We start from the raw sequence: 13163 nt of genomic DNA, 5'->3' as shown, positions 1-13163 counted from the left end.
GATTCCTAAGAAACCTAGATATTTTATCAATGAATTCAAACATGTATAAAAAATTTAAATCGGACATTCCGAAGTATGTGTAATTTACCACCGCTTATTGGTCTAAAAGTTAATTTTTTTCATTGACTGGAGCCCCCTCCCGCCCCCTTAAGGTTTATTTTATGATACGGAATTTAAATATATTTAAAAACACAATAACAAACAAAATTAATGTTTAGATTGGTCAAATCTACGACTTTTGTCAAAACCGGCTGCAGCCCCCTTAAATTTTTTTCGGTTTTTGGGATTTTTTGTTATCGTTTTTCAGTTTTTTTTTTTTTTTTTGTTTTCGTTTTATTAATTGTTTTTTTTCTGTTTAATAACGTTTTTTAAAAATGTTTTCCATCCCTGCTTTAGTCCCACTAAATAGCGGTATAATTCAGAAAAAAATGCGTTCTTGGTTTCATGAATAATATTTTAAAACATTAATGATAGGTGTTTGTCACGCACCCCAATACTTACCCGACCAAGTCAATTTATCAGTTGAAAAATATTAAAAATACAGGCACAATTTTTTTTCAATAAGCATTTAAAGTATTGGTAATTTTAAATTTGTCAGACACAGAAAAAAAAAAACACTTCATTGTAAAATCAATACATTTATCGTTCAGCTTAGAATCTAAAATATACCTAATATAAAAAATTATAAAGTTCTGAGTCTTTAGAAGTTTCGAGTACCCTAGAATAATATTTTTAAATATATCTTAGTCTGTGATAATAATCAATTATAAAATCTGAGATATTAAGTTATTGGTGATAAAAATTAATTTACCATATCAGATTTGCACTCCTTAAATTCTCGAGCAACCTCAGTTTCCATTTCTGTACTTATAGTATTTTGAGCTTCAATTTTCTCTATTTCTTGTTGGAAATCCTTCATAAATATTGATAAATTGTTGAACCTATGTATGATAATTTCATTTAAAATATATTAAATTAAGTATTGTACATAAATATAATATTAGGTATAAAATAATTAAATTACCGATCAGTATGTTTGGTAATATTAACATTATCTTGTTTGATGTTATTCAGAAGTAGTTTACATTCTGAAGATACTTTTTCATAAGTTTTTAGAAGTTTTACTGAACTTAGAGATTGGAAATTAGGATAATCTTTAAAAAAATTACTAAATTAGGGTAGGTACAAATAAAATTAAAAGCATAAGCATTCAAAATGTTGTTATAATTACTTAAAGGTTTTGTCTCTTTCAATAAATGGGTAATGCCATTAATGATGTTTTTTTTAACTTTCAGTACTTCTTGGTGTGTGGATGGATCAGTTGGATTTTTAACAAGGTTCATACATTGATATAACTGACTCACTCTTGCAGCCATAATTCTTACTTGATCTTTAAATTTGTTTAGCACATCAAAAAGTGTAAAGTTGTCCGTTAACACTGTAGTATTGTCAAGACATTCGATTTGTGATTGAAGAATGTCATTGGTCAAACTATGACTCTGTATGAAAACATTATTTTTACTATTAAGATTTCACATCAAGGACATACCATATATATATATTTATATCTATGTTTAACTACATAATGATGAATTTGTTTGTAAGTAACTTAACATATTTCTACATTCCTATAAATCAAACTTATCCAAGAATATTTTTTTAATGCAAGTGTTTATTTTTGTATTTAAATTTATAATAACAATAAATAATATATAAATAATATGATGCGGTAGGTTAAGTTGGAACAACTGAATCTAATAATTTAACTACCAATTTCAAGTCAATAAGTTGTGTAGTTTTACAACAAACTAGAATTTAAGGTCAAACCGAACTTTTCTCTAAATTAACAAACCTGAACAGATCTGAACATACACACTCTTAATCGAACCCTAACCGAACATTAAAAAAGTCAAAATTGGATATAATTTTATTTAATATTTATTTATCATAACCACCATACAACAGAATTATACCAACAGTTCATAACATCTCTATAATAAACAATAATTTACCGATATACAAAATACGGTTAAAAAAATAAATATATTTTACGAGTAATTTAATTTATAATACTATTAAATAAGTAATTTATAGGGCAGGCAAATAAAATATTAATGGAAGTGACTAGTCTCGCTTGCTTTACTTATAATCTAAAATATAAATGGTGTATGGTGAACTCACTTCATCCTCGTAATTTGAGACGTTAGAGTCCGACATTTTTCCCAAAATTGTAGTATATACCTTTTAGCTAATACCCCAGAAGACTGAACAATTATCTTAAACAAATAATATAAAACATACTAAATAAAGTTAAGCCGTTTTCTTTTATATTATATTATGACATGTAAATTATTTTATACAAAATCGAGGGAATCGTTATCAAAATTCAAAATGTCTTTTTAAATTTAAACAATCATGCTAGTGATAAAAATTAATTTTCCCGCTTTTGAGCACGAACTACTACATAGGACTGGACACTGACTTAGGGTTGCGCAAATATTTTCGATATTATCGAAATATCGATATTTCAGAAAAAAATATCGATATTATCGTATCGATATTTTGTAATCGATATATCACATATGTCGATATTATTATATCTCGATATTTAAATTTTTTTTAAATTTTGAATAATCATAATTATCCACGCATTAGTTTATATTACCCAGTATGATTATTATTATTATTTTGAAATGGAATATCGATATCGATATTTTTATTTCGATATATATCAGCTATCGATATTTAAGAAATCGATATATCGATAATAATATCAGTTTGCGCAACCCTAGACACTGTATAAAATAAGGTGGCTGCAAAGTTGTACGGTGGTCGTACGTTCGCTATGTAGCTGCTCTCTGGTGGCATTTTTTTATACTGTGCTGTTGTTAATTATTTTATGTGATAAGTCGTGACTAGTCACTAGTGATAACTGAAAAACGATCAAAAATTCAAATCAACGACAAACTTTTTATATTCACTATTATTTCTAAATAAATGAATGCGTATTACTAGTTACTATGTTGCTACCAATTTGGAAAGTTTTTTTTTTTGCGTGATTTCTAACTTGCTTTTGATTAGACATACTTGAGTATTGTCTCATTCTTATGGTAATTTAATAAGTAATTATAAATTACATATTTAATTAATAATTACATATTCATAAATTTTTCATATTTCATAAGTCTATATGTATATAAATATTATGTTTATAAAAGTAAAATTCGAAATGTAGTAAATCTAGTACGTCACTAGATAGCATCACAGTCGCAAACGTACATACCCGTACAACTTTGTGACCGGTGTCCCACCCTCCCCCTGCCCAGAGTGTCCAGTCCTATGTAGTAGTTCGTGCTTTTGAGTTCAATCCGATTGATTCCGAGTTTCTGTGATAACAAAATATTTGTTCAACCATTTGCATGTGGTTGTGACTTGTGAGTAATATTGTAGTCTGGGGATTTTTTTTCCGGGATTCATATAATTATATAAATACACATTTATAGATACATTTAAAAAATGATAGATATAATTTCTATCTAAAGCCGTGATTTGGACCAACTTGAGGGCACCGCTGGCTAAAAAGGTGGGGAACCGCTGCTATATGGATTATGGGTTTAACCCATAGAACTCTGAATACCTACATACTATAATACTAATTGGCGATTGAAAGCTTATCAATTATCAGGCCGGCAGGGGGTGGATCTGTAACGGAGAACATGTAAAATAACTTATAAATGATACACAGCGTCCTCGTAACATCTTATCAATTTAAATCGCCAATCACACATCCGACATTCCAACATTGGCATAGCACTGAACTACTTATAGCATTTAGTTATTTAACTGACGACACAAATATTATTTTATTTTAAAAGGTTAATACCTAACAATAAAATTAAAAAAAAATAGTCAGGAATAAAATAAAATTAGACAATCGAAACTAGAAAGATTCAAAACACAGTTATTATTTACTTGGAGGGAGGTAATCCAGTCTATCCCACAGAATAATAATAATATGTACTATAAGGTCTATCCACATTTGTTTCTGTGGCTAACCTGGGAACTACAGCTGATGGTCTGACATTTTTTCTTTTCAGTTTTCACCACGGCAAAGTTCAAGAATCGAGATCGAGTTCAGCCTATTTTACGGCGTCCGGCAACTCCTTCATTTTCGCGTGGTCGCTGCTGTCAAAATCTTCTTTACCAACATTTTACACTAGACGAAATATCAAACTGATCACTATGTATTCTCCGTTCCATCAGCTCAGAAAACCCGTTGACCAACAGAACGCCTTGGAAAATGTGTCACAGTTCCCAGCACATCTCGTTCCAGGTAAATTTGAACTTATACTTATTATGACCGATATCTGTAGGATCGAAGCGCTATTCAAACTTTTACTTGACCATCGTTTATAATAGTCCATGTTATAAACTTGTTTTTTTTATTTATTTGAGTATTTTGGATTGCAGGTAGGACGATCGCTGCAGCCGCAGTCAATGAAGATAGCTGCGAGTTTGGGTCACCTAAATACTTTGCCCTGTGCGGGCTCGGCGGTATTGTCTCATGTGGTCTTACACATACAATGGTCACACCCTTAGATTTGGTAAAATGTCGTCTTCAGGTGGACCCTGCCAAATACAAGAACCTCATCAATGGTTTTAAAGTCACAATGGCCGATGAAGGCGTTAGAGGATTGGCTAAGGGCTGGGCTCCGACTGCAATGGGTTATTCCATTCAAGGTCTTGGTAAATTCGGTTTGTACGAATATTTCAAAATTTTGTACGCCGACTTGTTGGGAGAAGAAAATGCTTATTACTGGCGTACATCTCTGTACCTCGCTGCCTCTGCATCCGCAGAACTTTTTGCTGACGTTGGTCTTGTTTCTTTTGAATCAATCAAAGTTAAAATCCAAACTACACCTGGTTTTGCAAATACCATGCGTGAAGCGGTTCCCAAAATGTTAAAACAAGAAGGCGTATCTGCTTTCTTCAAGAGCTTAGTACCTTTATGGATGAGACAAATTCCTTATACCATGATGAAGTTTGCGTGTTTTGAAAGAACAGTTGAATTAATTTATGCTCATGTTGTACCCAAGCCAAGGGCCGATTGCAGTAAAGGAGAACAATTGATCGTAACATTTGCTGCTGGCTACATTGCTGGAGTTTTCTGTGCCGTTGTATCTCATCCAGCTGATACATTGGTATCAAAATTGAACCAAGAAAAAGGTGCCTCTTCCATTGATGTGTTGAAAAAAATTGGTTTTGGTGGTTTGTGGAAAGGCTTAGGCCCAAGAATTATCATGATCGGTACTTTGACAGCTTTACAATGGTTTATCTATGATTCTGTGAAAGTCACTTTGAACATTCCTCGACCACTTCCACCAGCACCACCGAAGACAAAGAGTGAATAAACAGTTGCTAGTTCAACTATTTAATCAATTCAGAACCCTGTCAGTCTTACTTAAATTAAATGTAAATTATCTGCACCTATTAATCTTTGAGAAGCATTTGACGTCAAATTACAGTGCTTTTAGTTTTGTTTTACATTTACACTAGACGCTTATTTCATTCCAATTTAAAAATACCTCAGTGACGTATATTATTAGAATACAAAATGTCAGAGTGCTGTATCACTTCTGTAAAAATATGTTTGTTTAATGTTAATGTCTTAATAAAGTTACTATGTATGTTCTGAATCGGTTTTTTCTTGTGTAATCATATTTATGATTTTTCACGATTTAAATAACAAAAAACTTTTTTTTTAGTGTTGATGTTTGTAAGTGTTTTAGTCTTGATTGTTATGAGTGTTAAATATAGATAAAAATACTTGGCACACATTGAATATTCTATTATTATTCATGATGTAGTTTCATATATTACTTTTTTTCCATTTAATCAGAAGTTTAAAAAAAATGGTAACCTCACTAAACTGAATACATTTACAAACATGTATTTAGTTCAGTGCAACCTCTCCTCATGGTCACTAACAGTTATTATCTAAAGTTACACTCGTTAGAAGCATGTAACTTTTTTCTGTGTAATTATAAAGCGTTATATATTGGCTATAATATGAACTAATTGATTATGTTGCAATTATTTAGACCTGATAATTGATAGGACCACTTACAATCACAGTAATAACATGACCATGGTTTCATATCTGGATATTTAACATTTAATGAAATTATATAATTTAAGAATATTAAGATTTTTTTTGTATAATAGGGTTAGGCAGAGGCACTGAAGTGTTTAAAATATACTATGACATCGTACAATTAGGGAGTCCCCATCCTCCTCCTTTTTTAATTTCACAAGCACCTACAAAGTGGGATGTTAAATCATTTATTTTTATATTTTAACGTAAATTCTGGATCCCCTGCAGTACCCTACAATGCCCCCCCCCCCCATTATAAAAAATAAACTATGTCAGATAAATTAGGTGACTGTGCAACTGGGTATAGGTCAGAATATTAAACAATAGTATATAAATTAAAATATATTAATAGAAAAATCAATTGGACAAGTCTTTTAAAAAACAGATTAAATCACATAATAATTTCATGAGTATTAAGCTTTTTAAAGGCTTCAACATAACACGGAATGGTATAAACACAATAAAGCATTTACAAAATTGGGTTAACTAAATTTGATATTGCACCAAATGCACACAAATATAATAAAATTGATAACATTTTTCAGTTATAAAATTAACAATATTTAAAACCCAGCCTCTTTCAATTGCTTTAACTGATAGTTTAGTCTGTCTTCTTTTGCCTTCCTTGTATAAGACACCTGAATTAAATAAAAATAAAATTAATAAATGATCCTTCGAAAAAAAATAAAAAAATTTTAGGGTTGAAACTTACAGTTCTTGATTTTACATACACTTGTAGAAATTTATCACAATCCATATCGCCATTTAAAAACTGTTCTGCTATTCGTTCACTTTCCTCATCACATTTCAACGCAGCTTTTTTTAAATTATCCTGGAAGGGTTATTATTACTATACGTAAGTTGAACAATTGCCATGTATCATACTTATACATAGGTATTTGATGCTTTACCGAAATTGATTGTGGAGAATATTTCTCTGATAACTTAACATACTTTGTCGAGAGTTCAGCATATGACTTTTGATAAGTTTCAATTGTTTCTAATTGTTTTGATATTTCTAATCTTAAATTATATATTGGTTCTTCCTTAGACATGTTTGAATCTAAAAATAATGAATACCTAATATTTTTTTTTTCAAAATCATAAATATTAAATAGGTATATGAGTGTTTTTACTTGCTAAGTCCATTATTTTTGTAATAGAATTTTCAATGTTTTTATTAGATGCTTCTATTGATGGTAATTCTGAAATAAATTCATCTAGGCAATCAACATTATTATTTAAACGTAGTAATTCAGCTGACGTTAATTTTGCAAGACTAAAAAATTCTACATCCTAAAGGAAAACAAAGTTTAAATTATTAAAAGTTGTTGAAAAAATATGTTTGAACTTACATTACTGAGAGAGGTGATTGCATTTTTGGCAGAACCAATGGCGATATTCCCTGAAAAACTTTAAGAAATCTGAGTAAAATTTTAGTTTAGTTTGGATTTAGTTAAATATAATTTACCCATTATTATTACCACCATTTGCAAGTGTAAGTGATTGATCTAATTCAAACTCTCTTCTTATCACCTGTACTACTCTTCCTAAGTCAGAGTGAATAGTGTACTGTAAAAATACCAAAATAGAAAATTAATGTACGAATGAGACAACTGATGTACAATTCTTACATTCATCAATCCTGGAGCTAGAACAATTTCACCAGTAGTGTCCACCCATTTATGGGTAATTCGAGGGCATATTTTCATAGTGGGCTTCTCGAAAGGAAATTTCGAGCCCAATTCAATGACCAGGCTCAAATTTCCAGCTTTTGTAGGAAATTCAACAGAGTATTCTTTATCAAAACTAATTTCTGTAACACTAATTTACATTTACATTATAGGATTACACGCAGATGATATTCTGGAATCACCAAGTTTGCTTACTTTTCATTAAAAACTTTTAACGTATCAATTTGTTGTTCACGTTTTCTGGATTGGTCGATGTTGTTATACAAGTTTGTGGAAAGCATTTTCAACAATTTGGTCACTGAAAGTTGTACTCTCAATCGGAGCAAAAGTCGACAGGACGAAATAGTGTAATTAACATTACATTTATTCAATCACCAAATTTGTCTAGAATTCGCAGCTGATCAGTGTCATGTCTTTAGTCATGCACAAACCTGGTACCATTTTAAAACAAAAACTGAATGAAATATATTTAACGCCTAGACAAGAAAAATGTTTATTTATTATTTTGTGTAATAGTTTGAGCGTTTGATGTATTCAGTATTCACTATTCTAGTGATTAGTGTTAATAAGCATTAAGCATAGACAAACAATTTAACTTTACTGTAAACACAGAATAACGATTACGGATTAAATAAAGATGTAATCATACTAATCTTAAAGTACTATGAGAGTATGTTCTAAAGCCGTAGTCATGGCATAGAGTAATAACTATTACTATAAATTTATATATTGTTCTGTGATATTACAACTCTATAGTCTATGATCATATAACCACAGAATAGATGAAATCAGAATGGACACTCTACTAAAACCATGATAAGAGCTAAAGTGCCACCAGTGTAGCCATATAATAAAACTATTTTCATTTTCTGATTTATGTCGCAAAAGACCACTCTGTGTAACTGTTTTATTTGGATTTGTTTGTTAGCAAACTGCTTTTTTGGGGCTGGTTTGTAAAAAACAACTTAAAAATTCATTTTTCATAAAAAGTGAACACGAGACATCTACAAGGCCTCTGTCATACTTAATTTGATATTTTGAATTTTGATTACTTTGAAATTCTTGAGATTTCATCTATTCTGTGATATAACTATTGATAACACTAAAAAAATCATGCTCATGATAAAAATTTGATAACAGGATCAAATTTTAAATTTGTAGTAATCATTATTGTACAAGATTCGAAGTGTTATAAATTTAAGCAATTACAGAATAAATACAGAATAACATGAACAAATTTAATTTATTTTGTCATGCAGAATAATACGTTTTAGCGTTTTACATTCTTTGACTCTACCACTCTTTGATAGTTATAACAATATACGTCAAAATATACATTTATACGTAGTATATACATTAATCCCACTAAATAGTGGTATAATTTGGAAAAAATGTATCCATGTTTTCATGATTAACATTTGAAAACATTTATGATGGACGTTTGTCACGCACCACAATACTTACCTGACCTAGTGTTGGATATAATATTTTCAAACTTGGAACTGCCCGACTTGTTTAGCTGCATGTTGGTCTGTCAAAATTGGTATCGTGTAATTAACGATGGCAGAGCAGAGCCATGGAAATTGATGTGTCGCCGTAAGATACCCAAAGAGCTACTTAAGTCTGAACTTTTGTCACAACTCCACAACCATAAGGCTAAGTTACGCGCCTTATATCATTCATGGAATCCAGATGATTGTTCCATGCATATTGTCGTCAAACAAAATGGTTTCACATTGCATCGCAATCCAGTCGCCCAAAGTACAGATATGGCAAGAACTAAAATTGGTTATAACAGTGGTAAACACGTATGGGAAATTACATGGACTGGACCACTAGGTAAAACATATTAAATTCGTAAAATATTATTGTAAATTAGAAATTATAAATTATTGCAAATATCAATTATTTTTTTATAGGTACAGTTGCAATGGTTGGAGTGTCAACAAAAGAGGCTCCAGTGCATTGTAGTGGTTACTTACCTCTGTTGGGTATTGACAAGCATAGTTGGGGTTGGAACTTAATCGATAACGTTTTGTTACACAATGGAGTATCACATGGAAACTACCCATTGTTAAACAATGCTCCTAAATATCAAATCGGTGAAAAATTACAATTAATACTAGATTCTGAAAATGGGATTTTGCACTTTGAAAAATGTAATGAATTTTTAGGTATAGCTTTTAAAAATTTACCTAAAACTAAATTATATCCTTCAGTATCAGCTGTTTATGGTAACACGGAAATATCAGTAGTATACATTGGTAAGCCTCTATATGGTTAAGTAAACATAGTTCTTGTAAGAATTCAATCTCATAGAATATAAAATACTGTTAAACATAAGGTTTAATTTCCTTTATTGATGTTTTGTTATTTTAGTTCAACAATATCAATGTAATTATTAAAAAAAAATATTTTAAGTCTTCATCGCTTTTTTGATAGTTTGTAGGGTGGTAGTAAGTGTTTATACGCTGAAATGTTTAGTTCCAGTATTTGTTCTATGTTCATATTTATATTAATATATATTACAAAAGTATTTAGGTATTTCAAATATTGTACAGTGGCATAGCCAAGATTATGAAATAGAGGGGGGAGGGTTAAGTATAAATTAAACCAAGTTTTTTTACAGTTTTCATATATAAATAATACATTTACTACGGGAAAAAATATTAATGGGGGGGTTCAACACCCACCCCACCCTGCTTTGTCTCTGGTGGAGTAACTGCTATCATATGGAAAAATGAGGCAAAAGAGGGTAATTATAAAGAATTGTTTAGACTATTTTAGATTGAATACAAGATTTAATAATGAAATACAAATATGTGCTATAGGTTTGCCACCCCCTGTCATATACTATTTTTTTGATAGTAAAAATTATTATAAATTTTATTGTTGATATTTGCAATTCAAAAAATTCTCAATTTTCATGCAAAAATGTATATTTCATAAACTAAAATTATACTTTGAGTAATCATGTCTAAAACCTATTAAATTATTTTGTGGATTAATTAAGTTGTTTAATATACTTGTAATTTTTTAGCTTTTACATACGTTAATCAACACTCACTAAATTTTATCTTTTTAATAATTACAATAGGTACACAATATTTTAAAATAATTATTATAATTATTAATATTAGTTAGTTAAATTATACAAGAATTTTATATACATGTAGTCATGTAGATATTGACATGGGCAAACCTAGCGTGGGTGGTCATAATCAACCCTAACTACTATACCTACTGTACAGCAGACCAGTACCCACTTGTCCACTTTTTTTAATATCTAATTAATGTTAATGAGTATTTTTTTCATAATTAGTATTACAACTTAATTTGTTATTTACTTATATAATAAAAACATTTTAACAGCGTAATGATGAAATGGCTCCAATAAGATAACAAAAACAACTTTGACCCCTAATAAAATCCTCTTCGGTACGCCCCCGGATATTTAAGATATTTATTTATTTTTTCGTGTCTTTCTTATATAAAATCAGCTATTACATAATTTACTGATTTTTAATTTAAAATACTTAGTTTTCTTCATTGTAACTAACACATTTTCAGTAACTAAAATTAAATATTATAATTATATAGATAAATTTATAGTATTACCTTTTAAACCTTTGACATAATAAAAATTATAATATAATTATAATATGCTTATTGGTATTTGTTCTTTTTGTCATGTATAGAATAAAATTCACTTTTGGTTTATATTAATTATATATAGTATGATTAGCATTTAATTATTTTTAATTTATTTTACTAAGTTCTACTTTTTGTTGAATACTACCTATAGCTAAGTTTTTCCTGTTATTTGTGTTATTTAAAACTAATTAAAAAATTATTGTAAGATGTTTAAATATATTTTAAATAAAAGTTCTTCTTAATATTTTTTAACAATTATTGTTGTTAATATTGTTCTAATATTTTTAACTTTTATATTAATATTATGAAAAGTTAGTTTTATTTTAATCTAAGGTTTTCCCAGTTCATTTGATTTATGTAGATGACCATGCAATTTAGCGGTATAAATGTATAATATGTCAAATGTGAATATGACATTGTGTAGTGGCGGACTGATCTTCAATTTTAAATGACACATTTTCATAATTATGCACCACAACCACCATCCTATTTTTACTTATAACAAAGTTATGATTTAAATAAAATGTGATCAAAAGAGCCAAGAGGTCAGGCTTTAGCATGTAATTATGCGCCACAGTTACGGAATGGCACTAGCCCCTATGAAAAGTTGATGCAACTGCGTCAAAATTTAGAGCTTCAGCTCGCCACTTACATCGTGTACTATTGCATTTTATTTTTATGTATTGACATACTGATTGTTGTATAATAGTATTATGGTTATTATAGTTACTACTCACTATTATAGTCAGGCATTTTTTCCTCTGGCCTTACAAAAGTACATAACAATTAATAAATATTATGTAATTTTAAATTTACCAATTGGCTTATTAGTTCCAAAAAATGTAATATCAAGAATATTTCTTTCACTTATTAGTTATTACCTATTATTGCCCATTGGTGATTTTGAGAGTGGCAATGGTGGCGATCGTCTTAGAGGCGTAATTTCAGTTTTTAAAAGGAGTGTTATAATATAACTAAGTTGAAAATAACATATTTTCATCAAAATATGAAATATAGTATGATTCATAAAGCATGCTCACCCCCTTTTTTTTTCAATAATGCAGTTATTCAAAATCTGAATTTTCAATTGCACTTATTAAAAGTTATAACTTATAACATTTGGGGAACTAAACAAGTTAGTAAGGGGCTAAGGCCTTCCCTGGATCCATTCCATATTGAGCTGAAATCACTATTTTAATTTTTAGTATTTTATGGATTAGAATAATAATTAAATATTCAAATTTTGAATTTAGAAAAAAGATTTTAAATGACCGCCAACAAATAGCGGTTATTACGAAAATATGAATCCTATCTTGATTAATTCATAACGACTTTGATTCCATGACTACGACGATGATCATAATTACATGATAATCATGAACTACTAACCCATTGTTCTACCCTTAGATCATTTACTTGTATATACACTATACAGCAGGCTTATAGCTACTACACTGGTAGTTCATGATGATAATAATAGTATTTTATCTTAATATAAATATAGTATAATATACTATCTTTATTCTTTAATCGTTGCCATCGAGATGTATATACCTACTATACATATACCATATTATGTTAATTTATACCTTACATACTGACATACTGTACATTCATCTCGATGATCGTGGTACGGGCTAATATCATAGAACAATATATCT

The 13163-nt window shown here is 29.5% G+C and overlaps 4 protein-coding genes across 5 annotated transcripts in view; 2 read left to right on the top strand and 2 right to left on the bottom strand.

Moving 5' to 3' along the window:
* The window catches only part of LOC100166790, a 4900-nt gene extending 2421 nt beyond the window's left edge, over positions 1-2479 (bottom strand). The window contains exons 1-4 of the mRNA XM_001945816.4: positions 2182-2479; positions 1232-1499; positions 1025-1154; positions 812-941 (exon numbers count right to left, since the gene is read on the bottom strand). Of these exons, the coding sequence (XP_001945851.1) occupies positions 812-941; positions 1025-1154; positions 1232-1499; positions 2182-2217 (564 nt within the window). The 5' untranslated portion in view covers positions 2218-2479. The remainder of the gene's footprint in view (positions 1-811; positions 942-1024; positions 1155-1231; positions 1500-2181) is intronic.
* Positions 2480-4101: 1622 nt separating this feature from the next.
* On the top strand, positions 4102-5696 carry LOC100161976 (phosphate carrier protein, mitochondrial). The gene is made up of 2 exons (XM_029490459.1): positions 4102-4333; positions 4471-5696. Exons 1-2 carry the CDS (start codon positions 4243-4245, stop codon positions 5409-5411), a joined length of 1032 nt encoding a protein of 343 aa, XP_029346319.1. The 5' UTR covers positions 4102-4242; the 3' UTR covers positions 5412-5696.
* A 784-nt stretch (positions 5697-6480) lies between these two features.
* Positions 6481-8613, bottom strand: LOC100168859 (vacuolar protein sorting-associated protein 37A). Of its 2 annotated transcripts, none has more exons than XM_001944942.4 (8): positions 8044-8613; positions 7789-7978; positions 7626-7726; positions 7510-7567; positions 7291-7450; positions 7066-7217; positions 6867-6986; positions 6481-6792 (listed from the first exon to the last, which is right to left on the bottom strand). In XM_001944942.4, exons 1-8 carry the CDS (start codon positions 8127-8129, stop codon positions 6718-6720), a joined length of 942 nt encoding a protein of 313 aa, XP_001944977.1. In that variant the 5' UTR covers positions 8130-8613; the 3' UTR covers positions 6481-6717. The 2 variants fall into 2 exon arrangements, with proteins under 2 accessions (XP_001944977.1, XP_008180389.1); XM_008182167.3 differs by having other exon boundaries at positions 7789-7970; positions 8044-8588.
* Positions 8614-8991: 378 nt separating this feature from the next.
* LOC100159974 (F-box/SPRY domain-containing protein 1) lies at positions 8992-11757 on the top strand. Its single transcript, XM_001945415.5, has 2 exons — positions 8992-9687; positions 9768-11757. The coding sequence occupies exons 1-2, from the start codon at positions 9279-9281 to the stop codon at positions 10130-10132; spliced, it is 774 nt and encodes a 257-aa protein (XP_001945450.1). The 5' UTR covers positions 8992-9278; the 3' UTR covers positions 10133-11757.
* Positions 11758-13163: the final 1406 nt, after the last annotated feature.

This window comes from Acyrthosiphon pisum, chromosome A2, assembly GCF_005508785.2.
Source record: "Acyrthosiphon pisum isolate AL4f chromosome A2, pea_aphid_22Mar2018_4r6ur, whole genome shotgun sequence".
Classification (NCBI taxonomy): domain Eukaryota; kingdom Metazoa; phylum Arthropoda; class Insecta; order Hemiptera; family Aphididae; genus Acyrthosiphon; species Acyrthosiphon pisum.
Note: the sequence above shows the minus strand (reverse complement) of the source record. Positions and strands in the feature narration are given on the sequence as shown.